Source organism: Coniophora puteana (genome assembly GCF_000271625.1).
Source record: "Coniophora puteana RWD-64-598 SS2 unplaced genomic scaffold CONPUscaffold_6, whole genome shotgun sequence".
NCBI lineage: Eukaryota > Fungi > Basidiomycota > Agaricomycetes > Boletales > Coniophoraceae > Coniophora > Coniophora puteana.
Window position 1 is genome coordinate 118,521 of NW_006913058.1, and position 17,663 is coordinate 136,183.

The following is a 17,663-nucleotide window of genomic DNA, read 5'->3' on the forward strand; positions in this document are numbered from 1 at the left end:
CGCTTCTTCACAAGTATTACAAGCCTTAAGCCACCAACGCCTATGCCTCTGCCTCATCAACGTCACCAGATGTATTGGACCGAGGATTGAACTCCAGATGTTGCGCGATCAGAGGCCATACTGCGAAAAGAATGTCAGGCAATTGAAGTAAGAGATCGCCAGGATCTACTTACCCTCCTCGAAACCTGGATGACGACCAACACGAATTTGCTGCCAAACATTGCGCATGCCATCCGAGGACCGTATATCTCCCCACCGCTCCAGGAAAAAGCTGACCTGCACTTTCCGGATTTCCCCAAAGGCGGCAGAGAATGGGGAGAACACCTCATAGGGGATATTATCCACCGTGAGCGCCTTTTGGATATGCTGTGACAACGTGAGTCCAGAACATACGTGCGGGTATTCAGACACGTCAGCAAAGCGTACCTGATATGCCCGCTCTTTAAGCTCCAAAAGATCCAGTTCTATGATGGTCATTAGCAAGGTCTTGGCGTCCGACGTCAAAACATACTGTCAGCCAGCCTGTACACCGCCTTAGCAGAGCAAGGTGCCGGTCGATGGGGATGTGCTTGGTGCCATCTTTGAATCCAGTCTTTGCGCGTTCTTGGCATAGCAACAAACGAGTCAACCTGCGAGGACTTGTGGCCCTCGGCAAGCGTTGGCTGACCATCGGAAGGGTTCTGTGATGCCAGCATGAATGGGGCATTCCTTTTGCTGGGCGTCGAGATAAAGGATGAGCTCAATGGAGCAAAGACGATGACATCCGTATACAGCTGGATGAGCTAGTATGAGCATAAACATCTCGGCCACTGCACATCGTGAGCTTACATAGTATAATACAGCTTTGTAGGTGCTATACGCGAAGTCGTTGATGACAACACGCATCTTCTTTGGTCCAGATAACGAGTTTTGCTCGCCAAAGCGAACGAAACCTGCGCCAGTTTCTGGCCTGCTCACCGAGACGATGGAGTCTCCAAGGTGATCAATTGGTCCTTCCATGGCAGAACCCATGTGTGAACGCTCCTCTACCAACCGCATTGAAGCCGCTTCAGCTTCAGACGGCACATCAAGATTTTGTGTGAGTTCGCTTCCACGACCAGTCGAGGGCGCGTCGTAATAATGATCGTCGTCGTCGTCATTGTCGTCTTCGTGATCAGAGTCGTCAAAGTGGCGGATAGTGTAGGTCTCGTCTGAGCTTCCGTCATCATTATCGGACTGCTCCAGTATGGGAAGGTTATCGGTAGATGCCTCAGCAAAGCCGGAGCTGAACACTACGCCAGGCACTTAGTTGTAGCATTGCGATAAAGCGAAGCTTCACTTACTGGCATGAAAGTATTCTGCTCTCTGCAAGATCTTCTTATTGGCATAAATTCGGCGCGGCGGTTTGCCCCTTCGAGGCAAGACAAACTCAACATCAGAATACAAAGGATCATCCAGGAGTGCGCCGACACGCTCCAGGAAGTCCTTGGGAACTAACTGAGCTGGGACAGAAGGGGGTTGGATAGGCAATTGAGGAGACGACGTGATGGTGCATATAATGAGGAAGGCATCTTGGTCTTTGACTGTTGTAGAATGATAATACACATGATCCCGTCTTGCGAATTGGGCCCTGTCAAAGGACATGAATACCACTTTAGGGGGGACTTCGGCTGACGCACCACCCCCAATTCGCTGTCTGAAGGGATTTAATCAACTAGATCAAGTAAAGGCAGATATTGTGTCTACCTTGGATGAGAATGAATGGTTATGCGCCTCCTTGATGTTGAAAAGCTGCGTCTTCCCCAGACTGAAGCATACCGCTGTGTTGGCCCGGGAACAGACAGGACAGAAGCAACAACATACCTGCGAAGCTCGAAGTTGAACTTGTACGTGCCTTCTCGGACCCACCTTTTAGGCCCGTCAAGCCAATGAGACCTCTAAGCACGCAGAATAGGCTCACTTTCCATCTACTGCACTTTCCTTCTCTTCGGCGGTAGGCTAATAATATGTCATGGTTACCACGAAGACAAGCAAGCACATTTCTGGGACGAGATCTCACCTCACACGACAAGTACAGGCTGACAAAATTTCCTCCTTCAGTTCCCGAGTTAGCATAGAAGAGGATCTTGCAAAGAAGATGTGTTTTATGAGGATAAGGAGTAGCATGCATGTCCATGGCACGCACCTGCCAACGGCCGCCGCCAAAACGAACAGACTTGTTGACTTTCGATTTACATTCGCCTTTGCTATAAACCGGATTCAAATCCTGGGCTTCGCAGGGCCGTGAAGAACCTACCTGGATTCGAAGAGGTTCTTCAGGCCGCGCAGCACCCACTCAAACGTGATGGTGGTGCTCTCCAATGAATCCATTTTGGTTGCATCAGACATTTAGGTGATGATCCCGACGTAGAAGGCTTTCGCAAAAGTTGAAGCAACGATCCTGGTGTGTTCAGCAAGCAGATATCAATGCCTGGCGTGCAGTAAATGGATCGCCGCAGTCGTCAAGGGAGAGCTAGTAGCACGTCTCGCGCCTTTCTTTCTGAGATCGCGATGGCTGGTACAATCGAGAACTTGTCTACCTAATGCCGTGCCAATGGCAGAATTGGGCAAGATACAACAGAAGATGGATACAGGTGGTGAGCTGTTGGTCCTTGTCTTGTATGGCCCGGATTCCAGAGCTTCCAGGACTACGAAGCAACTACGAAGGATTACAAGGAGCTACAAGCGTCAAATGCGACACGGGGTAATGCCTACATTGTGACACACGTGTTTCCAGCACAGCTGCAGACTTGTAAACGGGCGTGCCCACCCCCTGACGGTCGATTGCCTTTTTTGGCTGCAACACCTGTGACAGCTATCTTGTCGTCATTTAGATTGCAGATTATTCGGTGATGAGCAGGTTTGCGGTCACAATTTATGTCTAGGAATATTCTTCAAGTATGATTCTAAGATTTGTTGCGATGGATTGTCAGAAATGACTGTGTAGCGTTCTCTATCTCTATCTGAAGCGTCTTCCTCTGCCAAAAGAACCAAAACCTCTCTGTTCTTATTGAAGGTTAACTACGGACCTTTGAGCTTTGAGTTTTTTTCTGTGGTATGTGTGACATGATGAGAATAAACTGTTGCGATGGATTTTTCATAGGTGGTTTGGATCCTGCGTTGTCCATAATCGTTGGTCTACAGAGGCTCAAACATTGGTTACAGATGTGCTCGCCCAAAAAGGCAACTAGCAGTCAGGGGGCGTAACGCCCGCTTCGCGGGCATTGCCCACCCCCATATATTGAAGCTACGTCCAGGCGTGGCTGTGTTACCCCATGACCTATCCTCGACGCTGGTCCGTCTCTTGATCACGCTGTGATAGTGCCATTAGGTACAGAATGCCAGCGTATTGCACTCAGCGTCATCCTTTCCAATCATTCAACTCTCCTAACTTCCTCTCGTCTCTCGATTATCAGCCTTGAACGCAACAGATACACAGCTCTCCTTGCTTCCGGGTCTGTTTCGACTTCATGTAGTGCCATCAGATCGAAACCGCCACCCTCTCTCGAAAGCGGTACTCAGCCAAACGGAGCTGGGCTTTTTCACTTCGAATTGCTTCGAAAAGGCACGATCATACGTCTGCACGTCAGCGGATGTATGCTTTGAAGGATGCACATGCCCGTCATTGTTTTAGCCTTGGTCGACTTTCGTCTCGTTCTACTGTACTCTTGCTGGCTGCCCCATTAGGACTTCGAATGGTTGTTCTAGGAGATCTTAAAAATCTCGCTGGCAGAAGCGCCAGCAGAGCCTCGACTTTGTCCTCTCGTTCCCCTTCAATCTCGTCTCAACTGCGGCAGCATAGTCGTTTGATACTTCACTACCGGCGGCAACTCAGCCTCGAAATCAACGATGATACACTTCAAGAAGCTCCTTGCACTCGCCTCGCTCATTCCGGCAGCCCTATGCCAGGGCCCGACGGTCAACATCGGATATGCGACCTACCAGGGCTCAACTGACGCCAACGGCGTTAGCGCTTTCCTCGGCATGCGATATGCCGCCGCACCGACTGGTTTGTGTCCTCGCATTGCTAACCGGCTTGCTCATACCCGCTCCTAATCCTCGAAATTCTTACGACACTCAATAGGCAGCCTCCGTTTCGCAGCCCCTCAGGTGCCTGCGAACGTTTCGGGTGTGCAGCAGGCGACGGCTCTCCCTGCCCAGTGTCAGCAGGCGCAGACGGGTACAGGTGCTGTTAGTCTCTGGCCGTACACTGGTGGTACCTCGAACGGGCCGGAGGCAAAGTATATGTTCAAACAGAAGCGAGATGTCGCTACAGACGAGGATTGTCTCTTCCTCAAGTTAGTTATCAAATAATTAGGCCTTAATGTTGCAATCATCCTGATCTATATGATGCTATATATTTCAGCGTTTACACCCCTGCCGACCTCACCAACGATGCGAACGCAGGATTGCCCGTCATTGTCTGGATCCACGGTGGAGGGTACGTATTGCCGCGTTGTTGTCCGAACCCTCTTCTAAGGAGTCTCCTTTTCCAGATACATCAGTGGTGCCTCGTCACAGTTCAATGGAGTGGACCTTGTCCTAGACGCGGACAAGGGTGTCGTCGTTGTCACCATCCAGTACCGTCTCGGCATCTTTGGCTTCTTGGCTGGAAACGAGGTCATCCAAGGCGGCGGTGCCCTCAACGCTGGTTTGCGTAAGTATTTGCTCTTTGGCGATGGGGAAGTGTGAAGGCTGACGCAGTCTTGCGGGCTTGCAGTTGACCAAACGCTCGCTCTTGAGTGGGTACAGAGCTACGTGAGATGATCTTGCTGTGGGGGACTCTATGGGACATGCGTACTGACGAGGTCGCAGGTCAGCCAGTTCGGCGGTGACCCGACCAAGGTCACTATCTGGGGCGAGTCTGCAGGTGCATACAACCTTATCGTGACGGGAACAGCCTCTTGACTAATGTTACATAGGTGCCGGCTCCGTTCTGCAGCACATCGTCGCTAACGGCGGTAACACCCAACCACCTCTGTTCCACCAAGCGATCACGAGCTCAACCTTCCTGCCGTCCCAGTATGCATACAACGACACCATACCTGAGGTGCGCACTTCTCTTCACTCTTCTTATTGTGAACAAGATACTGAAAACGGTTTGAAGGCCATCTACAGCTATTTCGTTCAAAACGCGAACTGCGGCTCCGACACCAATTCCTTCCAGTGTTTGCAAAACGCGGACGTTGGCACCATCGCCAGCGTGAACCAGCAAATTAACCTCAACGGATTCTTCGGCTCGTTCACGACTGTGCCTGTTATTGACGGTAGCATGATCATCGAACGCCCAACTCAGACTCTGGCAAGGGGAAGCGTGAATGGGGTATGTCCTGTTTGATTTCTTCATGTAAGGATAGTTTTGAGCAAGTTGTTGACACAATTGTATATCGGCAGGATTCCCTTCTTTCCATCACTAACGCCCACGAAGGTTATGTGTTCGTTAATGCCCAGGAGACGTACACAACCGAGCAGTACCTCCAGAACCTATTCCCCAAGATCTCGTCTGATGGCATCAACCAAGTTACCACCGCATACAACGGCTACCAGCAGCTACCTGCTGGTGGTGGAGCGGTCCCCGACAATGTCAACACGGCCATTGGAATCATGGGCGAATGTGCGTCTCTAGCTTGCATCTTGTAACGTTGTTCAAGGCTAAGATTGCCACAGCGATTTTCTACTGCCCGACGTACTATCTCCTCCAAGCCTTTCAGTCGGCGAACAAGAACGCGTGGAAGGGCCTCTTCGCTCCTCCCCCCGCGTTCCACGCGATGGACATTGGGTACTACTTCGGCTCGTGAGTGTCCTTGCTCCACCGCTTCTCAACGTCTGCTTATGCGATCGACAATAGGCAAGGTCAGGTGTTCACTAACTGGAACTTCGTCGCTTCGTTCTCGAAGTCTTTCTCCTCGTTCGTGATCTCCTCGGACCCAAACCAGCACGTCGATGCCGACGACGTGACGCCCCAGTGGAACACGTGGGCGACCGGGAACGCCGAGATGCTGTTTAACGTCACGGACGCCGGTGACGCGGCGCTCGGCGCGTTCACGTCGGATGCGGGAATGGTATCGCGCTGCGGGTGAGTTTTTCTGCGTTTGTGGACGTATTAAGGCTTGGTGAGCTAATGAACTTTCATGATGCAGTGTCTGGAACAAGCTGGGTCAGCTCACGGGTCAGTAAGCCAAGCTCTGAGCTTCGCCTTGGTCTTGGGCAGCGGTTAGACGCCAACTGTGATGCCTCTCCGGGGACGTCCTGCGTTGAAGAGACTCAATGGGAGCTTAGCTTAATTTTTCTGGGTAGTAAATTATATATTTGTTGTTTCTGCTGGTTTCCAAGGTTATTATTTGTAATGCTGCATGCATGTAATCTTAAATCATTGACTAGTGGCACCTACTTTTGAGTAAGCCAACTTGAATTTCATAGTTTCGGAGCCCTGAGCGCCTTCTGATTTATGAAGGCGAGAGGCTCAACATCTCGGGCACTATGTGCCACGGTCTCAAATACAGACGGAGGTGTGATGGTGTACGATCATCGGACTGGTTGCTTTCACGCCACTTCACCAACTGTCCGCGTCGATGATGAGATGGCCAAACAGTTCTATGCTTACGACACTTCCACAGGGGAGAGCGTGGTCGTTATATATGTTTATATCACGTATCCGTTGATCTATACACATTTTACGAGCAATAGCACTTCATCCTAACATCTTTCTGAAATCATCCTGGCCTTTCTCACCTTGAGCCACAGAGGACTGATTGGAGATCGCTGACACAGTGCTTTTGGTGCCGGGCCGGGCAACGACACCAGGAATCCTCGCGCGTCCCAACCCGGCTCTCGGGCGCGACGCAGCAGATCGAGGCACAAAGAGGCCTCCACCGCCAGCGGGAGCGGCCGTACGTGTAGACGAGCTTGGGCCGCCTCCCGCTCCGGGCTTGCCTTCTTCGGTAAGATCTAAAGCATTGCCGTTAAAGACAATCTGCCCGGTTCGTAGAATGAGTTTGCCGGCTTCCTGCACAGCTCAATCAGCAACAGATCAATCTCTCGGAGGTTGATTCTCACAGCTTGACTCTCTAATTCGGCCACTGCTTCGTGACGATCCTCGAACACTTCCACGCGCTTGATAACACAATACTTCTCCAGCGCCTGCTGCAGAAGACCTTCTTGTGCTCCTGCTGGAAGGTTTCGTATCCGAACAGACCGTTGCTGAAGTTCAGCTTGGCGCCCAAGACCGGTGTCCTTGCTGTCCCTACGAACACAATGAGGTTAACGAAGAGCTTATACTTCAGATACGAGGAAATCACATACTGATAGCGAGGTTTCACTCTACTATCCGCCAGAGTTACAGCTATACGCCGAGACCTCAGCTCATAGTTGTTTGCTGAAAGGGCAGCTTGGGCGCTGGTCTGAAGATGTCCATTGGGTTTGCAAAAGGCAAGGTGAATAAGAGACAATCACAAACCTCGCTCTCAAACTCAACAAAAGCAAACCCCTTCGATTGACCGTTCTTGTCCGTGACCAATCTCACGTCGTTGACCGTACCATACTGCAGAGCATTTAGAATTCAAGAAGTTTGCGCCCAAAATTAAGCTTACGGTTTTAAAGACCCCCTTAAGGTCTTCTTTCGTCGTATATTTGCTGAGACCAGCAACGTACACCTCCTTTTCGTTCGCATCTGCATCGGTACGCTCCTTCTTCCGTTCTGGGTTGGAAATGAGGACACTGAGCTTCCGGGACGGTTCAACTTCAAAGTTGTGCAAAACAAGCGCGTTTTCCGCAGCAGCCTGTCAAAGCGTTAAATTCGGGCATCGCGTGATCGAATGTTATCCAACATACAGGAGCGGTGTATTGCACGTAACAGAAACGCCTTGTTGATTTATACTTCTTGCTTGGCCACCGAACATCAAAGATCGTGCCGTACTGCAGGCAAAACGCCATTAAGCATCTGATTTCGTTCATGGGACATTGACTGACTTGGCCAAACATCTCTCTGATGCGTGCATCATCATAAGACTCGGGGAAGTTCGTCACATAGAGTGTAGACCGCCAGGCGAGATGCACTGCTATCTCCTCACCGCGGATGCGTTTCTTGTCTTTGGTCAATGCCGCAGGGACGCTATCCTGATGCATCATCTGAGTTGCAACATACAAAACGGGCGACGCTCACTTACTCGGGTTCCAAATTCGACAGTGGCTACTAATGCTTGAGGTAGTTCTGTGATCTTGATCCCACGGATTTCGCCACACTAGAGTTCTCCCTTTAGTCAACGCCGAGCTGGTTCAGGGGAGAAACGCGCATCTTTGAACAGTGCATTAAGGTCACTTTCGTCGGTCCCTAAAGGGAGACTTGATATGAAGACTGCGCAGTTCTCTCGATCCCTGCGATGAACTTGTTGAGGCATTTGGGCTAACGGTTGTCACCAGATTACTTACCTTTTGAGAGGCGCTGGTTTAGCCTCTGCTCATACGTTAGACATAACCATTTTCATCAAATTCAGATAGCATCACCCACCAACGCGAGCCTTCTTACTGGATTCTCCAACGGGTTGTTCTGATGCATCTTCTACCTTCCTCTTTGTGCCACTATTGGTGGATGCGGCTACGACGGGCTCCTCTACCTGCGCCGGAGTATCAACGTCCATCGCCTGCTCAGCTTCTGGCCGTGCAGCCGGATACCGCGCTGCATACTGAGCGGCTGCTTGCTCGGCTTCCTATGCATCTCAGTCAATGGAGCAAGGCATGACGTGGATAGAGGATGACTGACCTTCGCTCGCCTAGCATTCACAATTGTACGTGCTTTATCCACCCGTTCGATCGCGTTCTCAATCTCATCCAACGATCCGAAACTGTGTTCGAATGAAAGCCAGGCCTCCCAGATGACCTCAGGCCAGTCGATGTTCTTGGTGCTGACATCCTGGAAGGCGGAGCGCACAACGTCGTGCCGGTCGTATTTTCTACAGTGCATGGGTGAGCCGTACTGTCCCACAAGTAGCAGCTCTTACTCACATGAGAATATCAGTGTAAGTGGTCCACGCGAGGTAACTGGACTTGTAATGTTTGGCAGTGGCTTGCCATAGCGCGATAGCGTTGTCAGGCAGTTCCAGGGAGATGAACTGTAATAAAATCGGATTGTAAGTAGCCATTTGAACGACATCATAGGGACATACAAGGTGAGATAAGAACTTTTCCAATCGGAAGAGCGGGTCCCCTTCAGGTGTCGCTATGTAAAATTTAAATGCGGTTAGCATGGGTAAGGGAACCAACATTGAAAATGTATACCTTTGCGCACCAAGGCAATCCCGTCCTCAACCACCTTGAGCAGACTGTCCCCATCTTGTGATTTATTAGCCGCAGGTTGTGGTACCATATATTATGGTGTTTGCAACGTACCACTCTTTTGAGCCTCCAATTGGCGTTTTTCGAAGCCAGCTCGGGAAAGGACTAAGGGTATGATCTGCGCGGGGTCCTTGCTAAAAAGACCAGTGGCGAAAGCACGGTCATAAGCATCTGCACCTCGAGTTAGAGTCAAAAAGGAGAATATCCAAAGAGTAACCAACCCGTAACTTTCTCTACCTCCTCAATCTCTTCATCTTGATCGAGTTTGCGTTCCTATTTACGACTAAGTTGACAAAGATGAGCTGCTCAGAAAAGTCATACCAGAAAGCGGATGTAACGAGCCCAAACTTCGCCTGAGCCGGGAACGCTGCGTATTGCACGACGTAAAACCTGCATTTCCTCGACCTCATCGAAGGCACTAGTCCGCTGATGTACATCAAACAGGCACATGAGTTGATACCTCTTATGAGGGCGAAAAAAGCACTATGCACCATGTAATCAGCATACCCATTCCATAATGCGCGAAGAGCTTCCTCTGTCTCCATTTTTGATGAGCTACTTTGAGTGACTTCACTCAATGACATGTGCCTCTTAGCTAGTTCAGCTAGTGCACGCTCGTAAACACCTTTAGCTACAAAAGGGTCGGGGACCTTCGCTCGTCGCTCGTAAGTGACGTAGGACAGGTACGCAGGCAAAGGATCGGCGGAGAGCTACAATGATGAGATTAACAAGGTCTCAACTCAGCAGCTTGTACTCGCACCGACGCTGTCTCATACCGGTCACGGCGCTCATAAGCCTTCACGGCTTTGGCGCGAAGTTGAGAGGCTGCAACCATAAAAGATTCATAGGCTTCTGGAACTTGGTACGTTGTGGTGAACGAGGAATACGCAGAATAGGTGTCTTCGTGCTCTAGTCCATGTCCATCAGATACAGAACGTCACAAGAAATGAGGGCATTCAGCTTACTTGCATGAGGTTGTTGGAGACGTGCCAGGAAGAGAGAGTCAAGAAGCATGACGGCGGCGTCTCTACACGTTGTGTCATTACCAAATGAACATGCTGATAGAATGGACCTCACCTTTCATCTGGAGGGGTCGCCTCTAACATCTCTAGCTCCCAGTCTTTCAACTTGTCCCAAAGAACGTAGCTCTGACAACATATTGAATGTCTCCCTCGTTATTTGCAGGAGGGTGGCACACACCTTAGACAAATGACCTAGTCCCTTTGCAACGACTACATTCAGGTTTGCGCGTGTCCATTCTATCGAACAGAGTTCGCCCAACTCCGCCGGCTTCTGCTCGATAGCTCCAAAGTGCGCAAAGCGATCAAGAATAAACTCGACATGCTTTTGCAGAATGGATATCGCTGTATTTGCCATTCACCGATAGATTAGGGACGAACAGCATATATGACCATTATGACGTACACAGAAAGTCATTCTCTGCTTGCTCGTACAGAGCCAACATCTCCATCACTCCTGACGGAGTATCCAGGTCAATTTGCCCTGCCTTCTCGTCGAGAATGTAAATCCATATGTGTTCCCCGACGGCCAAGCTGTTTGCAGCCATCTCGTGGGCCGATAGAACCTGCGCTTCCATCTCAGGCAGCGAGCGAGCAATACGAATGTGCTGAGCGTGGAGAGAGACATCGTATGGAGTCGCAGAAAGATCGTTCAGGGTGTTCGCCAATGTATCGAGCAGCGCTGCCTCGTCCATCGTAACACGAATACGTCGCTACTGTATGCGTGCGGTCCCCGGTGGGTAGGTGGTTTGGGCCAGACGCGTCGCGACCTTAGAGCACGCGACTCTCGGACATTCCCGTGCACTCAACTTAGCACAGATGCCAACGGCCCTTTGTATCTTCTTGCTGCGACATTGCTCGCCATACTTTCTGCAGGGCTGTGAAGTTATCCAGAAAAAGTGCTATGACATGCACAAACTGATGAGGTCAGATACTTGCTTATTTTAATTTTATTCTCCCCATCCAACATGATTGACCTTTCACTTCTCACGCGGTTCCCACGGAAGATCTACTATGAGTCTCGAGTCTCCACGCCCCGTCTTTATCATCAGGTCTTTCCACGATGACGCGGACGCCGGACGCTTCAATCAGCACAGAGTTCCTGGGTTCCTCATGTTACCCTGGTTTCATCCCTTGATCTGAAGTGATGAAACCTTACGAGCATGGCTGTAGACGGGTGAGCTTGAGGCCATCAAGTCCCAGCTCCACCGCGATACAGAGAACAAACAAACTTAAGATACTCGAGACTATCTTTGAACTACTATCAAGCCTGTTCTCCGTTCAGCCAGGCAATCAACTGATGACATCCTGACTGCTCAATGGGCATGCGTCGCAGAATAAGTAGCAGGTCTTTCGGACCAGCAGCAACAACATCGCCGCTTGGCACCGGCGACCATTAAAAACCAAAGGAGGAACAGCAAGACCAGAGTGGAACGTCAGCTTCCATCCCCCAGCGTGCTTTCCCCTATGATGGCGCCGACACTATCATTCTCCGAGCTCAAAAGTGAGTCTCATGCTCTTTCAACCACTTTCCAAGCTGATGTCGCTGCACCAGTCGCAGGGCTTATTTTATCATTGTTCTCAATTCTCACAGCCTTGCTCAGGCTCATCTATCGTCATTACCTGAGGAAGCTCTGGATGGATGACGCCGCAGTAGCTATAGCTATGGGGTTTCAATTGCTTCAGACTATCTTCACTCAGGTCCGATATAACCCAGGTAGTTGATCCGCACTCTCTTCCAATACATTTACTTAAATCATCACAGGCAGTTATCATCGAGAGACGCTGGTGGCAGCGTACTACATGTATGTCGCGGACTTCCTTGAGTCAGATAATGGTTTACAACGAATCTCAGCGCAGCAATCGCGTTCTTGGGAGTTGTCTGGTGAGTTTCAGACTGTCAATCCATCATCCTACTAGAGCTGACGTGAATGAACATAGGTTATCACGAATATCCATTCTATGGACGGTGATGCGGCTAGCCGCTCGCAAGAATACCCGCAGATTTCTTCTAGTCTGCATAGTGATGTACGCTGCGGCAATGTCAATCCTCATTGCACAAGAAGTCTGGGTATGTGAGCAGTACTCGAGTTGGAAGTCGGAGGCCTTGCCTCAATGTGATCTCGGGAAACGCGTCGGAATAGCGCAGATAGTCAGTGAGTTGACGAGAAATCATATCCATTTGCTTCGAGACTTGATGTTGAGAAAAACGGCTAGCCGATGTTATTGCGGATCTCACTCTTATCGTCGCGCCTATTCGCCTTGTCTACAAGGTACGGCTGTCCAGGACAGAAAAAATCCGTGTGCTCGCAATTTTCTGTTCCTCCGCCGCGACGACAATAGTTAGTACTGTGCATGCCTACTATCTCACTACTGTCGGCGGCGCCGATGAGATTCTAGCTGGCATAGTCGAGGTAAGCCCATAATTTGCGACTGTTCGTCCTCGTTATAGCTTATGATGATTCTTCAGATGTCTGTCAGCCTTATAGTTGCCAACCTCAGCGTCATCATTGCCTTCCTATGTCGGATCGGCCAAGACAGCAGCAACGAACCTGTGGACAGATCCGAGACTAGCCAAATCGTCACGTTTGGCGCGGTGCCATCCCGGAGGAGAATCGATATCTTACCTGTGCATGTGGACGTACACATGGAGACTTTTAGCGAAGTCCCAACAAAGCCAGGTTACGATGTTCGACATACTGGCGGGGACGATGACGTGGAATCCGTGCGGAACCGTTCACAACAAGATTGTAAATAAATCGCTCGTGAGCTTGCACCACACTGATGATGGTTCAGCCAAAGCAACATGCTCAACTACTGAATACCCCTCATAATCAACGTGAAATCGGTGCTGTTATAACGTTGTTGTATTCGAGTGTACGATCCTTACCGCAGGAGTGATGATGTTGTATCGATATTTTGCAGTAACGCTTCAGCAAGAGGACTAACGTTCAACGTTCACATATGAGCGCCATAGGATCATTGAAATCAAAGGACTTATTCAAGCAAGCAGATCAGGACGTAACTGGACAAAAGCTGACGTTATTTCGGTAAAATACAAGCAAATTAGAATTATATGGTATATATGTATAGTTATCCTATGTTTGGCGTGAGGGTATTCCAACTGTAGGTAAGTGCTGCAGCGATCAATAACTAAGAAAACTTCAGAGCTCCAAAAGAACTGTGTCCGCGCATCAATGCTTCAAACCCGTGCGAATAAGTAGTGAGTATATGCAGGGAAGATGTTCCTGTCCGTGAATATCAAAGTCCGTGACGAACAGCGAACCTGTCGCTAGCGCATGGTCAATGGATTGCAGATGCCGTATGAGAGAGAACTAAGAAAGACACGCTCGCTCTCAAGCAAATACTCTACTGAGCACGGGCGCTTGTTCGCACTCGTCACCCTCGAGCCACCCTATGATACGATTCGGCGAGCTGGGACGAAGAACCTCAGACCCGAACGGCGACGAAGCCCTTGGCGTCCCACTTCCGAACGGAGAACCCGGGCAAGAACGCACTCTCCACCTGGCATCCCATCCCGGACACTTCGACACGCCTGACTCCGGGCAAACCGCGAACAAGGTCTCCCACCTCCTTTCGCGAGAACCACCGCCCTTCGATCCGGAGATAGCGTAAGGCTGTCGGGGCGAGTAGAGCCAGGGTGCGATGGAACGCCGTCAAGGCGGGGGTTGCTGAGACCTGTCGCAGGTTCCTCGGACGGCGCGTCGGTGGTGTGAAGACCTCAGATGGTTTTGCATCAACGAGGGAGATATAGCGTATGTTTGGGAGGACAAGTCGCCCCAGAAGTGTCGAAATCTCGCTTGGTACGTCCGCGTTGGACGAGTGCAACTTGATGCTGAGGCTTTCTAACCTAAGCATCACGACGACCCCTCCTCCATTATCCAACACCTGACTGTGCCGGGGAACGTAGGTGGCATCGCCGATCCTGCTGACTCTTCTGTGGGCGGAAGGTGGAGGGAAGGATATGCACAGCGAGCGCAGAGAGTCGCACACGCTGAGAACACCGAGAACCTCCCGTACCCCGCTCATGCCAACGGCCGAGTCACCAAATGGTCGCACGGCCCAATCAAGGCACAAGAGGTTGTGAAACAATCCTGGAAGCGGGGCGAACCGGATCCCGTCAAGTAGAAGAAATCGAAGGGACGGTAGCGAACCGCCGAAAGGCGTAAACTCCTTCGGATCGTCGTTCGTTGGGTGGCTCAGGACCAGCGACTCGAGAACGGGCGCTGTTGTCAGCTCGCCAGAGTGTTTCGACTGATAATCCGAGAAGGGAGGGCAGAACGACGACATAACCGCGTTCCACATGTACGGCGCCCACCGCTCGATGTGCACCTCCATGCGCTTGACCCGTGCAATGTGGGGCACAAGCCGGTGGGAAACTAGAGCCGCCTGGGATGGGTGCGTCGCAGCTACACGCACCTGCAGCATGCAGGGGAAAGCACGGATCGTCCAATCTTCTATAGACGGACATGCAGGGAGGTAAAGGGTTCGCCAGAGGAGTGGTGCACATATGGCTAACCGGCGCCAGGGCGAGGAGACGTGAGTGATGGTGAGGAGGGTGAGGGGATCCTGATCAGAAGCGAGGTGAAAGACGTAGAGAAGTAGTTCCCGTGGGATGGCATGGATGGGGTGACGAAGGCGTTTGGGTGCGAGGTGCGATGTTTGGCGCCTTGGTATGGGACGAGCATTGAGCATTGGAGACGGCATCGGCGGTCTGATCTCCATGTAGTGGGAGGAGTTGGTGGAAATGTCTAGCGGCGGAGCTATTATCGACAAATTTGAACTTGCTTTGGCATGATTTCCTGTGATCTTGGACTTTATCGCAGTCGTGAAAGAGCGGGTGAGGGTGAGTTCCCGACGTGTGGTCCGTTTGAGAGTGCCAGGCATGTCGAACCCCGTATTCGACTCGCACTAGCAGCAACAATAGTAGTCAGTCTATTGGCAGAGAAGGTGAGTGGCAAATTCGTCGCGGCGTCGGATCGATCTCTGAGCTGGTGGTCATGGCTTCTTATGGGGAGGGAAAGGCGGACAGGGGCTGGCGCCGACAATAAAGGGCGTCGTAGTACCGGTACCGAATGAACGAACAAAGGGAAAATAATAGCACTGCTGCCAACTGCTGTACCCTCCATTCTTTACGTTCTGGCAGTAGAGATAGATCCGAGGCAGCCATTTGCTCACTTCTGTAGGGCTTTGAATGCCACCATCGCGATTGCTGGTGTAAATAGGACAACCTAGACGCTGTCAGGGAGGCAGAGAAGGGTTAGATGAGAGGAACCAGGCCGCATTCTGGTCAACAGGCGTTTGAGCGGTGACATGGAGCTGCTCACGAGGGCGCCCGATATGGGAGTCTCTGGTCACTGCTTTCAGTTTTTTCTCCGTGTTTGGTGCTCGCCGACCAGACCGCAACTTGTCGCAAGCCACCTGGTCCTCGACTTACCTATCGCGTCTAGCTTCTTCCTCCCAAGTAGCCTTACGCCTTCCCTATGCATGCAAGCTACTACGCGCTGACTCGAGCCTTAAGGGGTTCTGGATGTCGTCATACTCCTTGCAGCGTGTCGATCGTCTCAAAGAACGCTTCTTGGATCAACATGTGTACAAGATTCACTCAACATTACGGATTGATACATCGTGGGTTCTCTGCGTGGCTGGCGTAGCAGCACAGCAGGTGTACAATGATTACAGCTCCTACAACCGAACAATGTCCCTAATGCATTACAGCATATCCATGGTTGGACACCCGTTGTCAAGGTCCGAACGCGGCTGAAGACGAGAGTCAGACTCTTGGCAATGATGTTGATATGCTTCTACTCACAGTCCGGGAATTTGGTATCTTCCGAGTTGTGCTGAATGGGGTCCTCCTGAGTGTCTCCTAGCTTGACTGGATGCTCTGCGTATGTTTCCATTGCTATCTCAATTTGTATAGGGCCTGTCATTGTTTGTGAAGAGTCTTGGCCACGTCTTGTTCTTCTACCAGTCCGGATGTGCACAGGCTCTGAGCCGTTGTCGGCGCTACTTTCCCAGCCTGCGTGGTAGACAAAAGCCATGATGACGCTTAGGTTTGCGACAATCAAGCTGACGGACATCTACGAAGAACTTGTTTGAATGTCTAATCAGGCCTCTTTGCAAGGAAGCTCACCTCGATAATACCAACCAATATGTCATCTATCCCGTGAGGTCGTATCAAGTAATATGCATGGCAGATACTGACGGCCGTGGTTGCTGCCGACGCAGAAAATACGGTCATCACACGAATTTTCTGTGCCTTCGAGAGCTTGACGTGGTATATCAAACGAAATGGGGCGGCAATGAGGATAGCATCCGAGAGGACATCACCTAGCAGCTTGTCAACTCTGTCATCGCGCTTTGGACAAAAAGGACTTCCAGCTCACAGATTATCTGTGCTGTGGCGACGTCTAAACCCAGGGGACACTGCGGTGGCATGAGCCCCTTCCATGTCGAAGATTTTTCCTCGCACGTCCAGACCTCTTGCGCCATCAAGATAATGCAGACGACGACATACACAGCCACGACGCCGGTGAGGACTCTTCGAGTATTGCGGTGAATGCTGAGGCGTACGACAATGAGCAAGATTGATATTCGCGATGCCCTGTGTGCACTCTTACGTTAGCGGACAGGGCAACACAATCGTCTGTTATGCTACAGAATCTTACCAGACAACTGCAAGGCACGCCAGTGCCCCTCTGTTTCATGAACCAGTCAGTCAATAACTTCAGGTTGTGGTCGGCGTCTTACATACATATAATAGCCTGCAATGAGAACACCTTCGCTATACTTCTCTGTTGTCATCATCAATGAATGACCACCCGGTGATCAAGCTACGTACGGGGATCATATCGAATTTGAGTGAAGATGAGCTGAAGTAGTTGGACCGTTGCTGCGAACGCCACCGGTACATCGTCCCACCACATTCGTTTCAGGTAACATCGGTAACCCAACCTCCAGACGGCAACAAGGACAGATAGGATCGAAAGAACCAGGCCCGATACTAGAGTGAATTGGAACACTGAGTACGAGGCACTATAATATTTATGCTGAACTAAGGACTAACCTTTCACCTGTTCCTCGGTGACGCCCGCCATGGCAAGGGGAATAGCGATGGTTCCGGCGGGGCGAAAGGGCGGACTGTAGTTTATATCATCGGCCTTCGTGGCACCTCGCACTCAACGGGGCACTGCAAGGGAACTTGATGGAGTTTTGCACCGACCATCAAACCCTTTCGAAGCAAAACCAAAAACAGAGAGCTTGATCCTGTGC

General features: G+C 50.9%; 6 protein-coding genes across 6 annotated transcripts; 2 read left to right on the forward strand and 4 right to left on the reverse strand.

Annotated features, from left to right (window-relative positions):
- Window positions 1–40: 40 nt before the first annotated feature.
- On the reverse strand, window positions 41–2,349 carry CONPUDRAFT_55867 (uncharacterized protein; the record flags this gene model as incomplete). The annotated part of the gene is made up of 12 exons (XM_007770039.1): window positions 41–120; window positions 174–366; window positions 427–464; window positions 512–773; window positions 829–971; window positions 1,020–1,271; window positions 1,323–1,609; window positions 1,659–1,675; window positions 1,726–1,786; window positions 1,843–1,914; window positions 2,046–2,225; window positions 2,276–2,349. 12 exons carry the CDS (start codon window positions 2,347–2,349, stop codon window positions 41–43), a joined length of 1,659 nt encoding a protein of 552 aa, XP_007768229.1.
- Window positions 2,350–3,353: 1,004 nt separating this feature from the next.
- On the forward strand, window positions 3,354–6,401 carry CONPUDRAFT_103935 (alpha beta-hydrolase). Its single transcript, XM_007770182.1, has 12 exons — window positions 3,354–4,027; window positions 4,103–4,316; window positions 4,385–4,459; window positions 4,515–4,675; window positions 4,739–4,776; window positions 4,834–4,888; window positions 4,941–5,068; window positions 5,126–5,341; window positions 5,413–5,632; window positions 5,686–5,812; window positions 5,867–6,094; window positions 6,159–6,401. The coding sequence occupies exons 1-12, from the start codon at window positions 3,868–3,870 to the stop codon at window positions 6,193–6,195; spliced, it is 1,659 nt and encodes a 552-aa protein (XP_007768372.1). The 5' UTR covers window positions 3,354–3,867; the 3' UTR covers window positions 6,196–6,401.
- Window positions 6,402–6,603: 202 nt separating this feature from the next.
- CONPUDRAFT_103939 (uncharacterized protein) lies at window positions 6,604–11,119 on the reverse strand. Its single transcript, XM_007770183.1, has 23 exons — window positions 10,774–11,119; window positions 10,549–10,712; window positions 10,426–10,496; window positions 10,314–10,375; window positions 10,109–10,257; window positions 9,840–10,058; window positions 9,670–9,774; window positions 9,570–9,621; window positions 9,403–9,519; window positions 9,292–9,345; window positions 9,180–9,232; window positions 9,019–9,125; window positions 8,777–8,966; window positions 8,525–8,723; window positions 8,446–8,470; window positions 8,310–8,391; window positions 8,184–8,258; window positions 7,849–8,133; window positions 7,608–7,796; window positions 7,475–7,558; window positions 7,321–7,418; window positions 7,075–7,261; window positions 6,604–7,024 (listed from the first exon to the last, which is right to left on the reverse strand). Exons 1-23 carry the CDS (start codon window positions 11,060–11,062, stop codon window positions 6,710–6,712), a joined length of 3,171 nt encoding a protein of 1,056 aa, XP_007768373.1. The 5' UTR covers window positions 11,063–11,119; the 3' UTR covers window positions 6,604–6,709.
- A 630-nt stretch (window positions 11,120–11,749) lies between these two features.
- CONPUDRAFT_137053 (uncharacterized protein) lies at window positions 11,750–13,429 on the forward strand. The gene is made up of 8 exons (XM_007770184.1): window positions 11,750–11,871; window positions 11,923–12,084; window positions 12,133–12,172; window positions 12,223–12,252; window positions 12,309–12,523; window positions 12,585–12,781; window positions 12,838–13,117; window positions 13,164–13,429. The coding sequence occupies exons 1-8, from the start codon at window positions 11,835–11,837 to the stop codon at window positions 13,199–13,201; spliced, it is 999 nt and encodes a 332-aa protein (XP_007768374.1). The 5' UTR covers window positions 11,750–11,834; the 3' UTR covers window positions 13,202–13,429.
- Window positions 13,398–15,666, reverse strand: CONPUDRAFT_165162 (uncharacterized protein). Its single transcript, XM_007770185.1, has one exon. The coding sequence runs from the start codon at window positions 15,273–15,275 to the stop codon at window positions 13,818–13,820; it is 1,458 nt and encodes a 485-aa protein (XP_007768375.1). The 5' UTR covers window positions 15,276–15,666; the 3' UTR covers window positions 13,398–13,817.
- A 526-nt stretch (window positions 15,667–16,192) lies between these two features.
- Window positions 16,193–17,488, reverse strand: CONPUDRAFT_89994 (uncharacterized protein; the record flags this gene model as incomplete). The annotated part of the gene is made up of 7 exons (XM_007770186.1): window positions 16,193–16,471; window positions 16,525–16,721; window positions 16,778–16,995; window positions 17,060–17,089; window positions 17,146–17,185; window positions 17,233–17,394; window positions 17,458–17,488. The coding sequence occupies 7 exons, from the start codon at window positions 17,486–17,488 to the stop codon at window positions 16,193–16,195; spliced, it is 957 nt and encodes a 318-aa protein (XP_007768376.1).
- Between the last annotated feature and the right edge of the window lie 175 nt (window positions 17,489–17,663).